Source organism: Tursiops truncatus, chromosome 7 (assembly GCF_011762595.2).
Source record: "Tursiops truncatus isolate mTurTru1 chromosome 7, mTurTru1.mat.Y, whole genome shotgun sequence".
NCBI lineage: Eukaryota > Metazoa > Chordata > Mammalia > Artiodactyla > Delphinidae > Tursiops > Tursiops truncatus.
The window spans coordinates 102,668,100-102,693,062 of NC_047040.1; the positions used below are offsets into that span (position 1 = coordinate 102,668,100).

The following is a 24,963-nucleotide window of genomic DNA, read 5'->3' on the forward strand; positions in this document are numbered from 1 at the left end:
GGACTTGAGCATCTGCACAGTTTGTTATCTATGGCAATCCCAGTGGATACCAAGGGACAACTGTGATCTCACAGGTATGAAATCCTAAAGATTCTACAAAAAAACATTAAGACTAATAAAAGAATTCAGCAAAGTAGCAGAATACAAAATCACTGAGCAAAATTCAACTGCATTTCTATACACTAAAAATGAAAAATCCGGGCTTCCCTGGTGGTGCAGTGGTTAAGAATCCACCTGCCAATGCAGGGGACATGGGTTCGATCCCTGGTCTGGGAAGATCCCACATGCCGCGAAGCAAGTAAGCCCGTGTGCCACAACTACTGAGCCAGCGCTCTAGAGCCCGTGCTCCGCAACAAGTGAAGGCACTGCAATGAGAAGCCCACGCACCCGCAACGAAGAGTTACCCCTGCTTGCTGCAACTAGAGAAAGCCCGCGTGCAGCAACGAAGACCCAACACAGCCAATAAATAAATAAATATTTTTTTTAAAAAATGAAAAATCCGAAAAGTTAAGAAAACAACTACGTTTACAATAGCATCAAAAAGAATAAAATACTTAGGAATTAACTTAACCAAGGAAGTGAAAGAATTGCACAATAAAACCACAAAATGTTACTGAAAGGAATTAAAAACACAAATAAAAAGACATCCCATGTGGTGTACAACATGGGTAACTATAGTAAATAATACTGTATTGTATATTTGAAGGTCACTAACAGAGTAGATCTTAAAATTTCTCATCACAAGAAATAAATTGTGTAGCTGTGTGTGATGACAAATGTTACCTAGACTTACCGTGGTGATCATTTTGCAATATAAATAAATATCAAACATTACATTGTACACCTGAAACTAATGTAATTTCATGTTTATTATATCTCAATTTAAAAAACTAAAAACAGGGCTTCCCTGGTGGCGCAGTGGTTGAGAGTCCGCCTGCCGATGCAGGGGACATGGGTTTGTGCCCCAGTCCGGGAAGATCCCACATGCCGCGGAGCGGCTGGGCCCGTGAGCCATGGCCGTTGAGCCCGCGTGTCCGGAGCCTGTGCTCCGCAACGGGAGAGGCCACAGCAGTGAGAGGCCCGCGTACCGCAAAAAGAAAAAAAAAGTATAAAAAACTGAAAACAAACAACAACTCATCACAGTATGGAGGTTAAAAAAAAAAAAGACACCCTGTGTTCATGGATTGGAAGTCAATACTGTTAGGATGTCAATACTACCCAAAGCTGTCTATAGATTCAATGAAACCCCTATCAAAATTCCAATGAGGTTCTCTGAAGAAACAGAGAATTTCAACAAATGGTATTGGAAAAACAATATCCACGCACAAAAGAATGAAGTTGGACCCTTACCTAACACCATACAGAAAAATTAACTCAAAATGGATCAGAGACTTACATTAAAAGCTAAAATTTTTAAATTGTTAGAAGAAAACACAGGGCAAAAGCTTCACAACACTGGGTTTGGAAACGGTTATTGAATATGACACCAAAAGCACAGGCAAAAAAATAACAGACAAATTGGATTTCACGAAAACGAAAACATTTTGTGCATCAAAGGTCAAGGGATTAATATCCAGAATATAGAGAGAACTTCTATAACTCAACAATAACAAAAAAACAAACAACATAATTCAAACATGGGCAAAGGACCTGAATAGACATTTCACTGAAGAAGATATACAACTGGCCAACAAGCATATGAAAAGATGCTGAACATTACCAGTCATTAGGGAGATGCAAATCAAAACTACACTGAGATATCGCCTCACATCACCCATGAGGATGGCTATTATCAAAAAAGAAGAGAAAATAACAAGTGCCGGCGAGGATGTGGAGAAACTGAAACCCTTGTGCGTTGGTGGTGGGAATGTGAAATGATGCAGCTGCTGTGGCAAACAGTTTGGCAGTTATCATATGATCCTGCAACTCCACTCCTGGATATATACCCAAGAGAATTGAAAGTGGGGTCTCAGAGAGGTATCTGTACCACCATGTTCACAGCAGCATTACTCGTAATAGCCAACAAGTGGAAACAGCCCACAAGGCCATTACCAAGAAATGGATAAGCAAAATGCTGCATGTACATTCAATGAACTGTTATTCAGCCTTAAAAAGAAGGGAAGGGGCTTCCCTGGTGGCACAGTGGTTAAGAACCCTCCTGCCAATGCAGGGGACATGGGTTCGAGCCCTGGTCCAGGAAGATCCCACATGCCGCAGAGCAACTAAGCCCGTGAGCCACAACTACTGAGCCCGTGTGCCACAACTACTGAAGCCTGTGTGCCTGGAGCCTGCGCTCCACAACAAGAGAAGCCACCGCAATGAGAAGCCCACGCACCACAGCCAAGACTAGACCCCGCTCGCCTCAACTAGAGAAAGCCCACGTGCAGCAATGAAGACCCAACGCAGCCAAAAATAAATAAATAAGTAGGAAATTCTGACACCTGCTACAACATGGGTGAACCTAGAGAACATTATGCTCAGTGAAATAAGCCAGTCACGAATAGACAAATACTGTATGATTCCACTTATGAGTATTTTACACTCACAGAGACAGAAAGTAGAATGGTGGTTGCCAGGGGCCAGGGGGGAGGGGGAATATTACGGATTTCAGTTTTCCAAGGTGCAAAGAGCTCAGGAGGTGGATGGTGGTGATGAATATGCATAATATGAATGTACTTAGTGTCTGTGAACTGTACACTTACAAATGGTTAAGACAGTAAATTTTATGTTACTGTATTCTACAGAGAGAGAAAGAGAGAGGGAGAGGGAGAGGGAGAGGGAGAGAGAGAGGGAGAGAGAGAGGGAGAGAGAGAGAGAGAGAGAGAGAGAGCGCGAGAGAGAGAGAGAGCGAGAGAGAGAGAGCGCGCGCGAGCAGAAAGGAAAGGTTGCTCAAAGTCATACAGCTAGTCAGCGGGGGACAGGTTTTCTGATCCTAAAGCCAGTACTGCTGCCATGGCAACGGGACACTTCTCAAAGGCACCTCACAGGTTCCTTGCACCAGCCTTTCTCTGCAGAACCTGATGTCATTTATTAACTTCATTTAAGTAGTGGAAGGAGAGTCTGATAGGCTTGGTGACACACAGAAACTGGAAGCCATGGCTTGATTCTCTGTTTCTAACTTAGCACCATGTGCTGTCAGCTACCCATTTTGGGGAGCTGGGTGGGAGGGTGTTTGTTTTAGGAGATGTGCGCTGGAGTCTACCAGGTTCACGTTAACACACCGGAGTTCTCACCTATAAAAACTGTAACGGCCGGAAGCTCTGCGCTGCCCCAGTGGACAGGTGTGCGGCCAGCCTCCCCAAGCCCTCCGAGCCGACTGACATCATCAGCGGGGAGATGGGAATACTGGCTCCAATGAGGACTTGGCTCCAGACCCGAGACCACGCTGCAAGGGGCAGCAGGTCAACCCCAGGACAGGGACGAGAAGGCACCTGCGTTTCCTCAGCCCCTTGCTGGAGGGGGCACATGAGATGGCAGGGCAGCTCCCTTACTCACGAGAGTAGAAAGTACCAGAAAACCGAGGTCTGGCTAATATTACTTTTGGGTGAATTTCCCATTTTACGAATCTAATTCCTTTTGTGAAGACTGTCTGTGCCGTCCCCACCGCTGCCAGGGACCATCCACGGCCCCCGACGACGGCCACAGAGGGAGGGGGGCTCCCGGCCCAGCGCACTGCTCGGCACTCTCGGCTCAGGGTCCTGCAAGCCGTGGCCAGGAGGGCTGGACGGGGACCTCGGGAAGTGGAATCAGGGGAAGCGGCCTCCACACCTGCCAGCCCCGCTGCTGGTTTCTGTCTGCGGGAAGAGTCAAGTGTCTCCTTCTGGACCAGTCGTTCTCCACCAGGGCTGATTCTGCCCCGAGAGGACACCTGGCCAGGTGTGGGGACATCAACTGAGGGTGGGGTGCGCTCCTGGGACCCCAGGGGTGGCGCCTCCACCAGGAAGTGGCCCGAGGTGTGGGCAGTGCTGAGGGTGCGAGCCCTGCTCGGGCGAAGGCAGCAGAGCCAGAACGCTGTGAGCGGTGATGCTCGCCAACCGTGTCAAAGGAACAGCCCTACTGGAAAGCCATGAGCGTCACCTCTGCTCCCTTCCTTTCTAAGGAGGAAGGCCAGGCGCTGCAGGCTTCGCGCTTGTGGATCTGCACCCCTGCCCAGGGCCTCTGTAACTTCACGGTGACACGTCTGCCCCGCGGCCCAGGCCCTGGCCTCTCCAGCCAGAGCTCGAGGGTGGCCACCTGCTCTCCCCTGGCAGTTCATCAGATGTGAGTTTGTTTTGCAAGCAACAAGCACTCCAGCCCCCGTCACCTTCCATGAGCCCATCGTCCTTTTGTCCCATTTTCTGGCCCTGAGTCTAGAAAGAAGGTGAGAGGCAGCCCAGGGAATAAAAAGCCCGGCTTCCAGAGTGAGATCACTGTGGGCCCCCGGGCGGGTCACGTGCAGGGTCACCGTCCTCACCCCACAGGGACCTGGAGCCCCCCAGCCTTGTGTGAAACCAGCAGGTAAACGTCCTTAGTGTTTCGGGGGGAGAAAACAAGCTGGTTTCTAAAGAAAGTCATCTTCCTTTTTGGGATAAACTAGAAGTTCAAAGCTATCGTTTCAAAAACTGGAGCGACGACAGACCACGTTGTACCTTAATGACTTCACTCAACGGCTGGTCACTTCGTCTTTAGAGAAATGCCTCTGGAGAATAAGGCCCAGCTAGAACGCACGTGCTGAGGAAGCCCGTGCGGAGCCCAGAGCTGCAGGGCAGCAAGTCTGCGATGCGCCAGCAGGCCCAGGTGTACGACCCGCCCGTGTAACGCTATACACACCTTGCTGCCTGTGAGCTGTGCCAGGTGAGGTTTCAACTCTTCTCCGATTACGGAATAAATCGCCACTAAGCAAAACACGCTGGCCTTACGCACGCTGCTCTCGGTGTTGTCGTAACCCTGTAGTCAGAGAGGGACACAGAAAGGAAACGAGATCAAAGCTTTGCCTGACTGTCAATATTTCATCAACGTTTCCACAAATGCCCTCTCGGTTCAACCTCGACCTTGTCAGGAGCGGCCTGGATACACCTGAGCTCTGCCTGTGAACCCCGAGAGCTCTCGCTCCGGAGAGGCCACATGTAAGAGTGCCAAAGAGTGAGCTGCTTCCGGGGTGGGAGGCTGGAGGCCGGCGAGTTGGTCTCCTCCACACAGATAGATGCTGTATCACGAGCTGCCAGGCAGCACCAGCCAAGAGACGTCACGAGAGAACAGAATGAGAAAAGGAAATTAAGGGGAAAAATACCTGGCTTCTTTCCTATTTCTCGCCATGGTAAAGCAAACCTCACACGTGCAAACCCCTTTCAAGAAATGAGAACCACGTCGCTCACTCCTGTGGGCAAAACTCCACTGTCCACGGACTGCGGGGAACATCCGCCCGCAGCCAGACCTCCGCATCCTTCTCCAGCTGGACCACAACCTGCCTGTGGGCCTCCCCCCGCCCCACACCCAGGTGGGACTGTCTGCTCTCCTCCGAACAGCCCTCTGGACCTTTCCGCCTTTGTGTCTTGCCCTCTGCCTGGAATAAGCCACTGCCCGGCTGTATGTGTTTAAATTTCTGAGCCCAGCACTCAGCAAACAGCGGCATTTATTAAGTGTAAAGCTGATGTCTCTCTACCCTTCCCCACTGAAATCTCTCCCTAGGGCCCAACTCTAAACCACTTCTTCTCTGAGCCCGTCTCTCTCTGACACCCCAACCCAGAGGTCAGCCCCCACCCCGATCTCAGAAACCCCTACCTGAACCCCCGTGGCAGCAACTCAGCACACGGCACCCGCCCTCACCCACGGCCGTCTGTACGGCTGTACCGGGTCCTGGGGCGGGCTGGAGACTCCGTGAGGTAGGGTCCCAACAGTGGAAAACACCTCGTCTTCCGGAGTCTACTTAATTCAACGCCTCATGCTCAACGAGGGTTTTCAATTAATATTAGCTGGACGGATGAGAGCCAGGACCACTGTTTGATGCTGGGCTCCACGGCCCACCCTGCCCAGGGCTGGGCCCACTGCCGTGCAGTAAGGAAGGAACAACGAAGAAAGATCAAAACATGTTCACAGTAAAGTTCCTTCTGTGAGCCACAGGCCTGGGCTGCCAGGAAGATCTTCCTGTGTGTTCAGCAGAGGGTGGGCCAGAAGAGGCAGGGGCTGCACCGCCCGGTCGTCCCGCCCACCCCTCGGGGGCCCACCTGCAGCAGGCCCGGGATGATGTCCGCGAGGAGCTGCAGCAAGGCCTCCTTGGCGATCCTCTCGACGACTTTGGTCTGCATCTTGATGGCGGCCAGGTTGATGGGGTAGTCGGCCGTCTGGATGATGGGGCACAGCACTTTGATGCACTGCTCCGGGTGGATGGAGCTGGCCAGCGTGGAGGCGGCCTCCTCGGCAGCCCTCACCACCTGAAACACGGCCCGCGCGTGGGTGAGCTCCAGCCACGCCAGACAGCGCTGCCGCCCGAGTTCACAGGCCCAGGGACAGGCTCGCGTCGCTCCGCGCTGGGCGGTCCCCGGCCCCGGCCCGGCTGCGCTTTCGCTCCAACAGCGTCAGCCGGGTGGGCTGGCCGTAGGGGGCAGCCGTACTCCAGAAGAGCCGTGTCCTACTCTCCGGCTCCTAAGGACCTTAGAAACCTGACAGCCCGGGCCGTCTTCCCCTACTGCCCTCCCCCCGCTGTATCTGTGCTGTGTGTGTTTGCGCACTCCTGTGTGGCAGCAGCTGAGCTGAGCTCAGGGCCTGTCAGGGCGGGCTGGTCCACGTGGGGCGGGCACAGGAGGAGGCAAAGGCTCAGGAGGTGGCTGGTGAGGGACAGGAAGCAGGAGGCTTCTCTGGTGGCCCACGGGGCTCCTAAGGCTCCAGCCCCACCAGCAAGCGGTCACTAGTCACCAGTCATGCTCAGGGCCTCTCACTCCCCACACAGACACACACACGCAGACACACACACACACACACACACACACACACAGACATATACAGATACACACACACACACACATATATACACACAGAGACACACACAAATATACACACATACACATACACACACAGACACGCACACACACACATATACACACTCAGACACACATACACATATATACACAGACACACACATCATACACACACACATACACATACATATATATACACACAGACACACACACACACCCAGACACACACACATATATATACACACACACATATATACACACACACATATACAGACACACACACATATATACACACATACACACATATACACACATACTCACATGCACACACACATGCACACATATACACACAGACACGCATACACACAGACACACACATATATACACACAGACACACACATATACACACAGACATATACACAGACACAAACATACACACACACACACATACAGACACACACATACACACACAGATATACACACATACACACATATATATACACACACACAGATATACACACACATACACAAAGACACACAGATATACACATACACACAGAGACACACACACATACACAGATATACACACACATATACACAGACACAGATATACATACACATACACACATATACACAATACACACAGACACACATATAGACACACACATATACAGACACATATACACACATACATATACAGACACACAGATATACACACATAACACACACACAAGACACACACATACACATATACACATATGTACACACATATATAGACACATACATACACACATACACACACATACACACACATATATACAGACACACACACATATACACACAGACATACACAGACACACACACGGAAATGAGACTAAAGGAAGCCCATCGTGAGGTTTCTCCTGCCAACTCCGTCGCCTATGAACTGCGGTTTGTCCCACTCAGGTCCCCTGACAGCAGAGTCTGCTGTGCCTACATGACCTTTAACCTCTCACCCCGAGAAGGGCAGAGTCAGACAGACACACGCTCAGCCTCTTGAGAGCAGCGCAGCAGACGCACCTCAGTTCATTCCTCTACCAAGAGGAGCCTCAATTTTTTAAAATTCCATAGTGGGGATTAACAAAACACCTACTTTTACAGCTATCTGGATTAAGAAAGATGACACAGCAACGACTGTAGCTGCAGAGCCCGTGTGGCTCCGAGCTCGGCCTTGGTGGAGGAACAGCAGAGAAGTGGGGCTGGGCCACTGAGGTGCCCCACAAGGCTCCAGGGCTCGGTCCAGAGGCCCAGGGCCTACACCCAGGGGTCTGCCCGGTCCAATACTCACTCCAAAGGGCCACCCCGATGACCAGGCACGCAAGGAAACGAGGCCTGTGCGGGAACACTGGGCAAAGATGCACCCTGCCAGCCGCTGTGGGGCCCCGCCAGCTCCCTTCACTCTTCCTGAAAGTTGCTCACTTGCGCTAGTGACCTGGCCGGGCAGGTCCCCCTCACCCCCACGGAACCCCCGGGGCACCCTGATCACTGCACTTCACTGCTCTGCTGACACCGTCTCCCCACTAGACTAAGGGCTCCTTGAAGGCAAGCTCCCATGTCGGCCACCCTTCTGTCCCCATGCCCAGCAGTGTCCATCATCATGCACTAGGTGCTCAGTGTCTGTCCAACTCATTTCCCCACAGTGTGTGTGTGTGTGTGTGTGTATGTATGTGTGTGTGTGTGTGTGTGTATTTAAATGCTCAGCGATCAGTTTGTTTGGAGAGGGACAGCATATTGCTTAGAAGGGCTCCATCACGCAACAATTACTAGATGAAGTGCTGTGCTTCCTCCTGAGCTCAGGCATGTCCCTGAGAGTGTGGTCAGTCCACGGCGGACCTGGCAGAGCCAGGCGTCTGGCGTGTTACACACGGCTAGGCAGACGGTGGAAGAGGGGGCCCGTCCCTTCTCCAATCGGGTCCCGCAGTGGGACACCAATGCCCTTCTACTGTGAGAAACCACTGTTTACAGGTGTCACAACATACTGGTCAGAAAGTTGAGTGATAGTAACTAACTGACGAAACCTGAGGTCTTAGTTTTTAAACATGGAAAAAAAAAATGAAATGAAATACTGGATGATTTCATAGACAATATTCAAGTTGGAAAACACTGATGCAGGGGAATTCAGGAGACCACCAGGAGGTGGGCCCAGATCAGTGGGCGGGAAGACACTGGCTTGGGAGACAGACTGGGGTTCAAGTCCCAGCAGCGCCACTTAAGTCTTGAGAGGAGCAAACTAGAAACCTCCCGGCGCCTCTCAGGGAAATAAATGGCCAGGTTCACAGCGAGACTCTAACACGAAGGGTCCCCTCCTCCCCCCAACCTCCCCACGCTCTGCTATCATCCAGGTCACAGGAGTTACCCTGCAGGGAGCTGCTGGGAAACAGACCTTCTCAGGTCTGCTGAGCTGAAACCCAAACCCAAGGAGAACTTTGTCATATAAAACTCCACAAATTCTTGACGTCGCTTGCAGGAAGCATTTAATCAAATGTAGGTTTTCTGAAAATGCCTGAAAAGAAAATGCCAGAAGCTGCGCTTTAAGAAGGCCCGTCTGAGGCCCCCTCTTTCACTGAGGTTAGAACAAGTTTCCCAAGACAGATGCTGTTTTTGGCAAGGCGGGTCGGCGTTCTCAACTTCCCTCTACATGCCAAGCTCCCAGCGGCTGGCCTGCTGCCTGATTCAGGGTGAACTTTAGGTTTTGCCCCTGTGTTCTGTGTAACATAAGAAGCAAAGATTATAAGTGTAAGCAAACAGAGAGCAAAAGTAAACACAGGCAGCAGAGAGGAAGGAGGACAGTACTGTCTAGCAGACAAGGTGGCCAGAGGCGGCAAAGATGTTTTCCAGGGGGGCAGGGATGCTGATGAGAGCAAGGGGGATCAGGCAGCCTTCTGGGCTGTCATCTACCCCAAGTGACCAAGACTGTTCTAGTTCTGCTGACTTTGCTGCAGTCTGGTAGGGAACACAGGAATTCTGCTTTTTCAAAGTTAGTGAAATAACAGTGTCTAGCTAGGAAAAGCATAATTTCCTTATCTAATTTTTTAAAAAATGAGATCATTACTCAGAATATTGATGAATGTTTGCTTAAAGATAAGGTTTCTTTGAGAGCACAGAGCCTGTCAAAATTTGGACTGCGTGTTTTAAGTTCACAGGGTTTGACTGGGCTCTGTCACCGATGCGGCAGCCTAACTGGCTGACTAAAAGCCAGCCAGCCAGCCAGCGGGTGTTCAGGAACTGTGGCTCCCGAAGGGGGAGGCTGGCGCCACCTTCTGGGGAAGGCCGGGGAGGCCTCACCAGACAGGCCAGGTGCCCGGCGTGTGCCCACCAGCGTGGTGCACCCACCGTGGAGGGGCGGCTGTGTCTCTGGTGGGGCGGGGCAGGGGTGTGGGCAGCACTGCTCTGCCTGCTGCCAGCTCAGGCGGGCGCCACCGGGGACCTGAACCCAGCATGCGAGTCCCCCATCTGCCGGACCTGGCACCACGGGACGGGGGGGTGGGGGGGAGGAAAGGAACAACCTTCAGGGTCCAAGTTCGGGGACCTGGCTCTGCCATCAACTAGTGAGGTGAACGTGGGAGGAGTTTCTTCTACTGTCTGGGCCTCAGTTTCCCTCATCAGTAAAATGACGGGGGATGCGAATCTAGAATGCTTACATCAGTTTGGAGCGTGAAATCTTATCTCCCAGACCTCGCTGATGAGGACTTTCTCCCGGAAAACGCACACGTACAATTTCAGATGGTATAGCCTGCACGGATGGTCTCTGACCACACGGCCATCACAGCCCCCGCCCTGGAGCAGCGCACTCAGGGCAACACCGTCTCGAACGCGGAAAGGCTCCAAGGTGGGAGACTTACTCTGTCCCACCCCAAGGGGTAGAATCAGGGCCGATGGGGGACAATGCCACGGAGTCACAGGGTGGGCGCCCAGGAGGGGGCCGTGTCCCCACCCTGGAGGACGCCTCGGACGCCCGGATGGCTGGCCCCTCGGAAGAGCCTGGGAGGCGGAAGGTGGGCCGCGCACAAAACTCCTTCCGCGCCTCCCAAATCCATCAACTCCTGGTGTTCCCGGCCTCAAGTGTGGGAGTGTGACGGCCCCTCCAGTGGAGATGCCGAGAGATTCAGCCCACGCGGGAGCCCAGAGACACAGCCCAAAGTTTATTCACCCAAATTTCGATAGCGTTCTGAGATATAGTTCGAGAAATGCGGTTATGTCTGCTTTATGTAAAACTGAAAAACCTCAGGCACAATTCTACTCAGAACCGGTCTATTTCTCCACTGGAAGAGGATAAAAGACAGTGTCTTCAGTGTTCACAGTGCCAGCCTCCTCGCCGCCCGACTCTGAGGCCAGCCCTGCAGGGCAGGCCTCGCAGGGCGTCCCAGGTCACCCCGGGCGCCAGCACTTCCGGCGTCCAGAGCTGCGTCCCGTCCCCAGCCACGTGACTGGCCAAAGTAGGATGAGGACCCAAGTTTCCAGACTCCAGGGTTCTGACATTAAACAAGGGCCCCCCGACTGCTTTCTGCAGACAGGGTTTCCTCTCTTAGTAAGACGCTCTGAGGCTACGGGAGCTAAAGGGCAGGTGTCACGTCTGGTCTTAGGAGGCTGGGCCCATCAGAGAGGAGGGGCCGTGTCCCCTCACCCTGAGTAACCGTGAGGCAGCGGCCGCCACCACTCAGGACTGGACACCATGCTTGGCATGTCCCAACCACCCGGCAGGGTGGGCGATGGGACCTCCACTTGTGGCGGGGTGGGTCCAGCCGGTCCAGCCCAGCTGTGTCCTCCCGGCCCACGGCCCTGGGCCTCGCTGCTTGGCTCACCGCCAGCAACCTCTCGAACTGCCCCAGACTCCCAGCACACTTCTCTATGGACCCCACGTGGATTCCTCTGCTCTAACATCACCTAAGCCGTGTCAGTTCCTTTAGGTCTGAGCACCGCCCTGCGACCCGCGCACTAATGGGACATTTACCAGTTTGTGCTACGAGTGTCAGACGGTCTGGCTCAGCAACTTTGACCTTTTAAACGACTATACAGGTCTCTGGTTTTGTCTTTTTGTTAAAAGGCTGAAGGTTACAAAGGAAATAGGGCCTCTGGCTATATCCCAAGACTGGGCCCAAAGAAGACTGGAGACTTAGAATCTAGAAAGGTTGAGGTTTGTTACTCAGCAGCCTCCTCCATTATCCTGAGGCCGGACGACACACAGATAAGCATGCAGTCCACTCCCTGGGCTAACAGATTAGAAACCCAAGGTCCAGGGAGGTGAAATAACCTTTCCACGCTCACACAATGCACTGTTCTTCAGAACCCACTGACACACGGCCGCTGCCCCGCGTGGCTTCTCAGGGCCACTCCAGATGCGGGGGGCCTGGGTGAGCCATGGTCAGAGAGTGATTCTAATTGGTATTTGAAGCACAACGTCAGCTCGCTAAAGTGCTTTCTCTCTGACACGCTGCTGCTTTGCTCAGGCTGTGATATTTGCCAAGAGGTCCCCGAAAAGTTCTATCGTAAAAATAAATTTAGTCTGGCTTTGCTTTTTTAATTCCTTGCAATCATAAAACTAATTAGAAATGATTTCAAAATAAAACCCCGGGAGACGTAACAGTGGTTGTTTCATATTTACCTGAGACTCAAACTTTCCAAACAAGCCAAACCACCTGAGGCTGGATTCTGATGCCTTAAACACCAAGGCTGCTGTGGGGCAAGAAATGTCTGGTGACCTCCTGGAGTGACATAAAACGAAGCTGATATTTTCCTCTTTTTAACAGGAAAATGTAATGGAATATTCATTAACGTGGCCGAGGTCAGCAAAAAGTCTCAAGTATAGAACATCTTCAAAGAAACAGAGTTGGTGCTCCTCTCAAGTTTAAACAGAACGGCGAGCAAGGACCCCAGCACTCTGGGTACCGCGTGTAAGCCGCAGTGCCTGGGAGCAGCAGCTACTGAAACGAGTGCCTCTGAGACGGTACGGATGTCTGAAGACGGCTTTACGTAGCAATACTGGTACAGTGCCTGACGGTGTTAGAAGCATGCTTCCATGTCCCGTGTCTGATTCTCGAGGCGGCCACGCTACACAGGCTTAGACAGAAGGGATCAAACCGACAGCTGGGCTGGAGGTCAGATGCTGGACCGAAAACCAGGTTTTCCCCCTCTAGATTCGCGCTCCCACTGACCCCAGAATCGCATGCGAAGTATCAGTGCTCTTCTTAGCTCTAAATCTTCTCGTAATCATTGAAGGAGAGGTTCTGCACCAGCCCCAACAAACGGATTTCAAGTTCTCAGATAAAAAGTGTTAACATTAATGGAGCTTTTCTTGAAAAACAGAAAAGGGGGCATAAGATTTTAAAAGGTCACTATCAAGCCCTTCACCCCTTCGGATGTTTGCTAAAAGCTAACACTATGGTATACCATAGTAACTTCATTAATGAGCTACTGAAACTCAATAGCAAATTTTATTTACTAAAAAGATAAAAATAAGGAGCTAGACAATGAAAGAGATTTACTTATTCAAATAGGAAATATGAAAACTGTCTAACCGGACAAACACCAACTTTTAATTATTTATTTAATTACTTTTTGGGCCACGCTGCGAGGTTTATGGGATCTTAGTTCCCCGACCAGGGATCGAACCCAGGCCCTCGGCAGTGAAAGCGCTGAGTCCGAACCACTGGACCACCAGGGAATTCCCAATACCAACTTTTAAAATAAAAACTTTAAACCGGTACCCGAATCCTCTATCTTGCTTACTGTAAAACACCTCCGTTAGCTTATGATGAACGATGCCTGAGACAGATTCAGTGCCCGGCACGTTTCAGCGTGGGACAAAAGTGTCTTGCACTCATAGCTCCTGTTGAAGACCCTGGGAACACAGTCCCTGGCTTATCGGTGACAAACAAGCCGTCTTATCCTCAGCCCTGCTTTATGCATCTTCCCTAAGGGCCTTATGACACCTTTCAACGTATAGAAACTGCATTTCAAGAAGTGCTTCATTGCTACAGCCCCGCGGCCAGAACTACAGTGCGCACGCTGGCGGGGCCCCGGCCACAGCGGCCAAGGAAAGACATGTGTGGTGACAAGCGCTCTCACAGCCGCTCTGTGTCCACCTGCCGGTCCAACTCCTTCATCTGCCAAAGCCTGGGTTTTGCCTGTGGACACAAAACCAACTAGCTGTAACGAGAAGGAGGTGCCCAGAGCTGTCGCCGGGAGGAGCACACTTTGGGAATGCCAATTTAGACGGGAAGAGAGACTGGCCCCTGTCTGACTAGTAACCGGGTCTAGAAACACCTCGGCTCCTTTCCAGTCAATAAATGTGGGAATGATGTTTGAATGTGCAGACGAGAAAACGTAGCAACCAGAGACATACTGTGTGGGATATGCCAGCACAACGGCTACCAGACAGACCCTGTGCGTCTAACTATCCGGCCTAAAAACAAACGCGGATTGGCAAAGCCAGAGAAAGACCACATGGAAGAGTTTTAAAGGAAAAGAAAAACAAAAGCGAAAACGATACCTAACACCAAAACATACAGGTGCCCAAGTTAGAAGCTTCGGGCAAAGTGACAGCGTGAAGTTTCATAAGGAAAACGACAAGGGCACCAAGTCAAGGTGAGTCTGAAAGCATGCAAAGCAGGGGAGGCCTGCCAGTAACCGCACTCATTTCAGAACACAGTATTTCCTCAACCTGCTTATCAGGAAATCAGTGACAGCCACGTGGAGACCCTTGGGTTACAAGAATTCCACGGCAACTGAGTGCTGCTACGTTTGCTTTAAGCAGCAGGTGTTTTCTGCTTGTGTCCCTTACGCAACCTAAAGGACTTCAAAGCGAAGAACGTTCTCTCCTCAGTCTCTCGCTTTGCAGGGGAAAACAACAAGATCTCTCACGTAAACAGTAAAGAGCAACTTCTGGTAACGTATACTTCTCCGGGTCCACCGTCCAAATCCTGGAGGTTACGATCAGGACGGCCACTGTAAAGACAGACGTCTGCCAAGGGGATGGCTAGTGACCGCCACACCGTGCAGGTGGCTTTGTTTCACCTCAGAGTCACAGTCTCAATATGTCCTCCCCTCTGAAAACAACTGACATCGTATGTATGTAAAAGAACGTCCATTTCATGTCATTTTTTTCATCATGTATTCTCATTAAGGAGAAGCTACTGTGGTTAAAAAAAAAAAAAAAAGAGTCAGCACAGACCAGTTGCCCCTTAAAAGACACACGACCTGGTTCACATCTTGGTTCTGCCAGGAACTGCCACGTGTGCACCACCTGACAAAGGATGGGACCTCCTGGACCTTCTTCCTCACCTGGGAATAATTACGGTGACTACTGTTAGCTTACCTGGTCCTCACATTTTTCAAATGAGTTATCTGAAGTGGAAAGCGTTTTGTTCAAACATGAGTAGGTGCTGTTGCCATCAGGCAACCAAGCTGGATCCCGGAGGTGTGAGTGAGTGGTTTGCACACACACCCATCATTCATGCACCTGTGTGGCACTAGGACTGCTGGGTGGAGAGATGCCCGGCCAGAGGGACGCCCTCAACCTCGCTGAGCCTGCAGTTGTGGTGGGAACCTGAGGGGGCCAGACCGGTCTCTGTTCAGTAGCCACATAATTGCTGAACAGAGGAAAAAGCCATGATTCAGGGTCTGATTCTCGCTGTGAAGAGAAGAACTGCTCTAATCACAGTTCCTTTAATCCACGGCTGTGCTCACGAGAGTCACACGGGAGCCAAAAGATTGAACTGACACATGCTTATGTCTCACTTCGGGGTCAAACCCACTGTTTCGCCAAGTTAAGTTTTCCAAACCTGGAACTAGACGGTTGTTTGCCACAGTGCCTTTCACTGGCAGGCGTCCCTGAAACCATCTCCCTTTAGGGCGCTCCACCCACCCCACCTCCCATCTCTCGATACGCAGAGGACTGTGGGCGGCAGGCCCCGGGACAGTCCAGCAAGCAACTGGACGAGGACGCACGGACTGTCCTCTGCGTGCACACGCGTCGGGCCCAGAACCGCGCCCTCCCTGCCCCGTGACGGGAGCCCGAGGAGAGTGCGGATGCCTCACGCGTCCGGAGCCCGCAGAGCGGGCGGGCCGCCTCCAGTCCTTCGAGCCTGTAGGGGGAGCCCGCCCGCACGCTCCGGCCTCACCTAGCTCTCCCGTGGGCGGCGGTGGGGTGACAGTCCCCCGAGGAGAGCGGGGCCCTGCGGGTGAGGGAGCCTGGCCGAGGGCCCAGAGCGAGGCTTGCACATCTCCATCCCCACCCTGACCCCAGGGGAAAGGGCAGACCCGCCCGGATGAGGCTCAGAGAGCCCTGCCGCCGGGGCACTGGGCCCGCAGCGCTGCTCAGACCCCGCGGCGGCAGGGCTGTGCGCCAGAGGCTGGCTCACCTCCTTGTGGGAGTCTTTGTGGGCTTCCAGCGTCTTCATGATCGTCAGCTCCGCGTAGTGTTTAAACCTTGCTGGCTGGCTTCTCAAGGTCTCCCGCAGCACCCTGAGTGCCAGCGCGCGGATGGAGTGCTGGGGCAGAGGAGAGACGGACATCAGCAAACGCCTCGCGGCGCCTCTCTGCGCACATGGCCAGCGGGGCCCCGAGACCGGCTCCCAGGCCTGGGTCCCTAGCGCCCTGCAGGCACCGTGACATGGACGCCAGGCTTCCTGGACGGAGGCTCCCACGAGGGTGGGCGCTGTGCCTGCGGGGACATCCCGGGACCCGGCACCTGAGAGGGACCCCAGGAAGGCTTCCTGAATGAGACCAAATGAGGACGACTGGTAAGTTCACTATCAGTCTCCCGGGGGGCGGCTCCGGATTTTCTGAGGCTCAGGTGTGTATCTGTAAACTATGTAAAAGGACAGCCCTATGCCCTATGTAAAGGGCACCTACATGTTTCATCGACACGACCTGTCAGACAGTGGACTCTCTCAGGACAGTGGGAGACCTGCCGATATTCCTGACCTTCTACGTGAGCAGGTCATGGGCGAGGGGAACGTGTACAGAACTCCAGCTACTTGAGGCCTGAGTCATGAGTATGGAGGAAAGCCATTCCAAACAGACCCCTAATCTCAACAACAGAGAATGGGGTTTACACCAGACAGAACATTCTGATTCTCTGCCACTCACCTGCACCAGCCACAGGCTCACACACCACCCCCTGCCCTCTCCATGACATCGTTTCTCCTCCTGACAAGGCCAACCACTAGAAGCGCTTCAGGTGCCAACAGGTACTTTGTCTTAAGAAAAGTCATCGCCGTTCTTCTACCTTGATTAACCCCACACCAAACCATGCGTCCCTAAGCACCAGAGAGCAACTGGAGTCACCATGACATTCGCCAGCCTCTGCTCACCTGTCTTCCATTAAGATCACCATCAACGTGACCTGGGCACGACCTCTGCCCTGGGCCGTGCCCAACTTCCTCGAAATCTGTCTGGTCCTACCCCTTGAGCTGTTCACCACACTTACTGTACTTGTGCTTCTGCTGACCTACACGAAGCCTGGAGCACAGAGATGGAGTTTTACTTCTAGACTTTAATCCAGGGAAGTCCTAACATTTACTCCTGCTGCCACACACACAAGGGAGCGGCTGCACAGCAGGCGGGGGTGGGGGGAGGTGGGCCTCTGATCAGGGTGCTCACGCCTTGAAGAGTCACATTCAAGTGTCACCGCGTGGAGACAGCTTTCTACGTTAAAAATAATAATGGACGATAACAGAAAACAGTACTGATCTCTGCTTCTGGGACCTGTCGCTGGAACGGTTAACAGTGCAGGGGTGAACCAACACAGAGCCCCAGGGAAGGCGCCTTTAGTAGGGTTTCGTATGGTCTTCCAAAAGTGAGCCTCTGATTTCTCAACTGCGTGTGAAGCATAAATAAAACTCCTAAGGAAGAAAACCCCATCATAAAACAACAAGCCACATTCCTACACTAGCAAAGTCTTAAGAAATTTTGTGAAAGGGACCAAAGAGGGAGCACGTCTCCCTCAACGACTACAAACCCAATAACAGAAAAACCTGCGTGGAGGCCAGGGTGGGGCCTGTCTCCGCTAATTGACTGGGTCCAGAAAACCTGAAAGCTGTCTTGGTGCCAACAGGAAGCACAGCACAGGAGTGGAGGGGAGCTGTGGGCCCAGGCCTGGCCACCCAGGAGGGGAGGGGGGAGGGAGTGGGAGGGAGGGGGAGGGGGAGAGAGGGAGGGGGGGGAGAGCGGGCGGGGGAGGGGGAGAGAGGGAGGGGGATCTGGAGTGCGGGCTGGGGAGGGGGAGAGAGGGCGGGGGAGGGGAGAAGGGGGAGGGGAGAGAGGGAGGGGAGAGGGAGGGAGGTGGGGGGAGGGAAGAGGGAGGGAAGGAGAGGGAGAGAGGGGTAGGGGGAGGGGAGGGAGGAGGGAGGGGAGGGGGAGAGAGGGGGAGGGGAGGGGAGGGAGGAGGGAGGGGAGGGGAGAGAGGGGGTAGGGGAAGGGAGGGGGAGGGGGAGAGGAGAGGGGGTAGGGGAGGGGAGAGGGGGGAGGGGAGGGAAGGGAGGGGAGGGAGGAGGGAGGGGAGGGGGAGAGAGGGGAGTGAAAGGGAGGGAGAGAGGGGGGAGGGGAGGGGGGGTCACTCACGTCCTTGTCCCCCAGCGTCTCCAGCAGCAGTAGCAGGACAGTCTTGAAGTGCTCCTCCCAGACACCCAGGCTGTCCTCGCGCGCGATCTTGAGCAGCTCCAGCAGGGCGCCCTTGCGCTCCTCCACCCGCTCGTTGTGGTTGGACAGCTCTTTCAGGAGGTCCGCCACCAGGTCCGAGTGGTCAATGGGCACTTGGGGGACACAAGACAGATGCTCAGCACCCCCGCCCTCCTGACTCCAGGAGGTGGGCCGCGCTGGGCGCTGGCCTCACTTCACACCCCCAGCAGGTCACCTAGCCAGGTTAACTGTGAGAACGGGTGAGAACAGGTGTCCAGTGCTCCGGGACCAACACGCAGCGCCCTTCCCGACCTGACCGGCCTCTTTCCCTCCTATTTCACAGACGGCCAGGCCTGCCAACATCACGTAGCGTAACTGCTTGCAGGGACTTGTGTGTGGTTTATATGGAAGAGGGACATATCCTTTCTCTTTCTGTGTTCTTTTAAGACAGTGGTCCCCAACCTTTTTGGAACCAGGGACCGGTTTCGTGGAAGACAATTTTTCCCCGGACTGGGGCTGGGGGTGGGGGATGGTCCAGGCGGTGACGTGAGCGATGGGAAGCAGATGAAGCCTCGCTCGCTCGCCCGTCGCTCACGTGTCCTGCTGTGCGGCCCGGTTCCTAACAGGCCACGGACTGGTACCGGTCCACGGCCCAGGGGGTGGGGACCCCCGTTTTAAGAGACCTCAACTCTGAATATTCACTTTAAGTAGAAAGGATGAAAAAACAAAGACAAATCATTAGGAACCTAAATTTGTACTCACATATTTCTTTAGCTTCTAAGAATGAGAAAGTTGACGTCTTCAAGAACCCTCTCATCTCCGCCCCTGCCATCCTACCTTTTCCTTTACGCCTTTTAGCATATGGTTAGTGGATAAATTACAGCCAACATCCCAATCTCCAGTCTGTCTTAAACAAGACCAACAACTGGGTAAGTTAAACGCCGTGCCAGCTCTATGAGCAAAGAAAGGCAACGGTCCACAACTCCTAGGCAGCGCAAGTCCAAGTCAACCCTCCACCACCAGCCTCCTGCCCAGCAGATGGACGGCTGGGTACAGACCGACCTGCTCCCCACTGGCAAGTAGCAATCAACAGCCAAGGGGTCAGGCTCTCAAGCCCCGAAGCTACTTGTCCTTTCAGACCGTGGAAGGCCTTCTCTTCTGTCTTAGGGTCCCATCACTGCCTGATCCACCGAGAGCGCAGTTTTCTTCCTTTCATGTTCCCCTGGATCCAGCAGCCACTGCTAACATGGCCCTCGCCTCTACGCCTGCCACCACGATGAGCCTGTTTCCCCTGACGGGGCCTTGCACTCTGGGGCCGGGGGCTGTGTCTCGTTTCCCTGCACAGCCAGCCCTGGCAAGCCACAACCTTTGCGAAACACAGTAGGCCTTCACTGAATGTTAACTGCTTAGAATTCTGATTTAAGGTCCTAATATAATTCTTCATTCAAAATTGAAAACAACATAAAATAGCAGGCTTGGAAACAAAGTATACATATATAAGATTTTTTAAATTAATTATTAAGTTGAAATAAACCAAAACACATGAACACGCCAGTGAGGTGAAAAGAGAAAAAAATAACTTCCAGATAAAAATACTTCATAGCAATAGGTACTCACTCACTTGTTACTCAGTAATGGACACTGGTCTTAACACAAGTGTCAGAAAAAAACCCAGACCAGTTCTGCTCCATATCAAGTGTGTTATTATACTTGGAGCAGTAACTTCACCTTTCTGGACCTCAGTTTCCTAACCCGTATGATGGGAATGATCCCTGTCTCAGCAGCCAGCAGACGCCACGCAGGTGCCCAGGGCAGGTTAGATCCCCTCCCCACCCACAGCACCGAAGGTGACACAAGCAGCTCGGGAGACCTGGCTCAAATGCTGCTGAGAGAGCAGCGGGAAGCCACCCAACAGGGGTCCGGGCCTCCCGGCCACAGAGCTGGACGGGAAAGCGCACACCAGAGGCTGCACCTGGGCGCCCCATTGCCCACGCCCCGCTCTCACCGCCGCCCGGGTCGTGGTTCCTCACAAGGCCTTCCCCATGGATCCTCTGTGTGCCGCCGCGCCCAGGCACACAGACGACTGAGCAGAGCAGGCCCCCAGTCCACCCTCGCGTGCCCGGAGCTGCCCTGGTTGGGGGGTGGGGGTTGGGAGTGGCACCGGGAGAGACAGACCGTCTCGCAGCTGCTCCATGTCATCGTCGAACACAGCCTCCTTCAGGGCCGTCTTGTCGTAGCTGCTGATGGTGTCCGAGTAGGGGTAGGGGCTGTAGTCCCGCGCCCGTGGCCCCGGGAAGGCACGCGGGGGCTGGGTGTTGAGGAGGGAGGTCTTGTTGTCCAGAGCCGTCCGGCCTCCTTCCACTGCGTCGCTGCCGCCCCGGCCCTCGGTGGCGGGGGAGGTGATGCCACCGTCGCGGGACACCTGGGGCACAACACACTGTCAGTTCCTTTTCAGTGCTTGTCTCAAACTTTTCCTTTAAATCTTCACAATTATTAGGCGAGCCAGAGATTTCTCACTTGAAGTCGGGCCACTGACAAAAGGACGGTTGTTAGTGCCTCCATTTGTAAATACCTAGCTCATAAGCTACCTCAGAGGGGACAGAACACGCTGATGTTCTCATCTATTCATTCATTAGTTTACAAGGAATGCCTGTTTTACTTTGCATTTGCTGACTAATTTGACTCATTTTTGACAGATTAGTGACATGAAATTCTGAGGAGCCCTTGAGAAGGCAGTCTGCACACCTGGCACCCCCAGTTCCCCAGGAACCTCAGGTGCCCACAACACCCCAGCCAACTTCCTTCACCACCGACAGGACGGGTTTTCTCACTGACACCCTGACACAATGCCAGGGACAAACGCTACCCCGATGACCCTCTCGAGACCTACAGTGGTCCCACCACCCACGAGTCCCCTGCTATATTCCCCTCAAGTGGTGAAACGTCTCACTATGGAGAACATGACATCCCCAGGCAGATGGCTTTTCCTTTGGGGATTTCTGACTCTCAGAACTGGTCTTTACACTGGTCAAAGAACAGGTCTTTAATATTGTCTGAAAATGTTTTTCCTGATATGTGCTGAGTTTTGTCTTCAACTAGTGAAACCTCTGGGCCCCTGGCCCTTGTGTCATGTTTCCGACCCCCTTCTCTCCCCGAGGTCCTTTCTTCTGTGCACACTGGCCTGTCTGGCTCCCTTTGCAGGGAACAGAGCAAGTGTGGCTGACTGAAGGGGACAGAGCAAAACGGTCACTTCCCTCATCTCAGACGCGTGACTACAGGACAGTGGGGGAACCACTTCCAGGCAGCCAGACCACCCTGGTGAGCCCTGTGGCACCTTTTACTTGTGCTGCTGACAAGGTGCACCGCTGTCACCCACGCTTATGCCTTTGTGCGGTTTTTATTGTAGTTTTATATATGTATGTTAAAAAGTCAATCATGTAATTCATACGCGTATAATCCAGTGACATTAAACATGTTCACAATGTGGTGTAACCATTACCACTATGTTATACTTTGGGCAAAACTTTTTCATCTTCCCCAACCGAAACTCTGTACCTATTAAATAATAACTCCCTGCCCCTTCCAGCCCTGGAAACCTCTGTTCTACTTTCTGTCTCTATGAATTTGACTGTTCTAGGGACATCATATAAGTGGAATCACACAGTGTTTGTCTTTCTATGTCTGGCTTATTTCACTTAGCATAATGTTTTCAAGGTCCATTCACGTTGTAACATGTGTCAGTATTACATTCCTTTTTATGGCTGAATAATATTCTATTGCATGTGCACACTACGTTTTGTTTATCCGTTTATTTGTTGATGGACACTCGGGCTGCTTCCACCTTTGGGCTACTGTGCCTAACACCACTCTGAACACTGGTACACAAATATCTGTTCAAGTCCCTTCTTTCATTTCCTTTGGATATACACCTAGTGGAACTGCTGGGATGCGTTTGGTTCTTACACATCCCACCCAGAAGATTTTGTCCTAATATAACTGTTAGGATATAAAAGAATATATAATATGTGTACAGACATGAACAAAATGAGACTTAACAGGGGTTTTCTCTCGGTATAAGATGATTCATGGATGATTTTAATTTTTTTCTCTTTGTAACTCTCTTCTAAAAGTAAAACGTATACGATTAATATAATGAAAAGATTATTTATAAAAGGAGAAAGGGTTTAAAAACTTCAGACATTCAAAAAAGAAAGCTAGGGCTTCCCTGGTGGCGCAGTGGTTAAGAATCCGCCTGCCAATGCAGGGGACGTGGGTTGGAGCCCTGGTCCAGGAAGACCCCACATGCCACGGAGCAACTAAGCCCGTGCGCCACAACTACTGAGCCTGAGCTCTAGAGCCCACAAGCCACAGCTACCGAGCCCACGTGCCACAACTACTGAGCCTGCACTCTAGGGCCCGAGAGCCACAACTACTGAAGCCCTTGTGCCTAGAGCCTGTGCTCCGCAACAAGAGAAGCCACCGCAGTGAGAGGAAGCCCGTGCACCGCAACCAGAAGGAGCCCCCGCTCGCCACAACTAGAGAAAGCCCACGCGCAGCAGCGAAAATCCAATGCAGCCAAAAATAAATAAAATTATTTATTAAAAAAAAGAAAAATAGAAAACTAAACTCCTAATACTAATCACTTTTAACAACAAAATCGTACTTTCTTAACTTGGTATATTATATTACCCCAGTCTTAGTCTGCATGCAGATTTTATAGAGTGGGAATCACAGTGCCCAGAACAGCATATATTTTGCTTTCCTCAAAGGATCAGCACGTCCCACGTAAATAAAAACTTTGCAGCCATAATGTTTAATCACACCACTATTTCTTGTGTTTTAATAAGATTTACTGCCTGATTCCCCTTCTGTGTTTTCCTTAATGTTTTTGTTTCTTGCTATTATAAATAATGCTGAAATAAGCTACTTTGTGTAAATAACGTCTTTCTTCCCTTTTGTCAAGTTTGTTACTCGGCGCAGATTGCCAGAAGTTAGATTTTTGGATAAAGGATATGAAACTTAAAATCGCTTTTGCTGAATATGCCTTTTCACTGAGCTCCAAAAGAGCCGCATCAATTTTCCAGGCCATCAGTACTACACTCGTTCCCGATGTCCCTTCTGGCATCAAGTGCTCTAATTTCTACTTGAAACAAAGAAATGGAACCTCAGAATCTGCCTGTGGGATTTCTGTAACTGCCCGGGAGGCTGGACATGCACGCGTTTGTGTCTGTCTCTGCCTGTGTGACCCACCCTCCCCCTGGATGTGACCTGCGCCCTGACGGACTCTGTCTGACCAGACTGGGCCCGCTGGTCAAGCTTGAGCAGAGAGATGCGGGTGCCTGACTCTTCCACACTTAGTGCACTTTTATAGCGGCTTCTTAGCTAACATTTGGTGATGAGTGGCGAAGATGCTGACTTTGGACTTCCTCAACTCTTCCTTTTCCCCTCCCCGCCCCTCTGAGCCGAGACCCGTCAGCGCCCTGTCTGCCACCCCCTGCCAGTCCCGCAGCCCCTCCTGGCCCCCCGCTTCCCCATCCTGGTACGGGCCTGCTCTCTCCACCTTCCCCCCACTCCTTTCAACATCTGGCATGGTGTTTTTTCATACTTTGAAAAGTTGGAAACAACTTAAACGTTCCCAAATAGGGCACCGAGGACATCCTTACGCTGAACTATCATCCAGCCACAAGAAGGCACATGAAAGATGACACCACACAGGAGGCACCCTATGAAGTCAGCTTTACCTTAAAGAACACACTCCATACACCCCTGCACACACAGACATGTACAGGTACACCTAAGGGGATAGAAAGATGCACACCCAAGTGTTAATGGTGGCTCTCTCTAAAGGTGTTTTTTCTTCCTTCTTTTCTTTACATGCTGGCTATACACCTCCGTCATCCAGCTTCTCCTGGGGCCTCTGCTGTTCCTGGCAGGACTTCTGTTTCCCTGATCAGAACCACACCCGACCCCAAGTTCCTCGCATGCACTTCAGAAGCCTTTCCCGTCTCCTCAGCACAAGCGCTGCCCGTGGACAGCAGAGCTGCCAGCGTGGACACCCTCCAAGTCCTGCTCCCACAGGCCCACTCCTCTCCTTCCTGGCTAAGGCCAACCCGCTCGCCCAGGGCCCCCGTCTCGCCACCTCCCCACGTCCTTAAGGACCCGTGTCCATGAATCGTCCACTGCCCCCACTGCAGAGCCAACACCTTTTTCGCCACACGAGCCAGGTCTCTCCCACTGCACACCCGCCGTCGGCCCCTCCTCGCTTCAGCCTGTGCTCGAGTCGGCCCTCGGCCCACTGTGACCTCGTGTCCACTCCCAGCTCTGCTCTCAGCTCTGCTCACAACACCCAATG

At 52.4% G+C, this 24,963-nt stretch overlaps 1 protein-coding gene across 11 annotated transcripts in view; it reads right to left on the reverse strand.

Moving 5' to 3' along the window:
• The window catches only part of CLASP1 (cytoplasmic linker associated protein 1), a 267,451-nt gene that overhangs the window by 11,629 nt on the left and 230,859 nt on the right, over positions 1-24,963 (reverse strand). For 10 of the 11 annotated variants that reach the window (XM_073807807.1, XM_073807810.1, XM_073807809.1 and 7 more), the window contains 5 exons: positions 20,787-21,033; positions 18,555-18,745; positions 16,352-16,480; positions 6,204-6,410; positions 4,810-4,926 (listed from right to left, as the gene is read on the reverse strand). In XM_073807807.1, coding sequence (XP_073663908.1) covers positions 4,810-4,926; positions 6,204-6,410; positions 16,352-16,480; positions 18,555-18,745; positions 20,787-21,033 — 891 coding nt within the window. The other variant, XM_073807811.1, reaches the window with a different exon arrangement.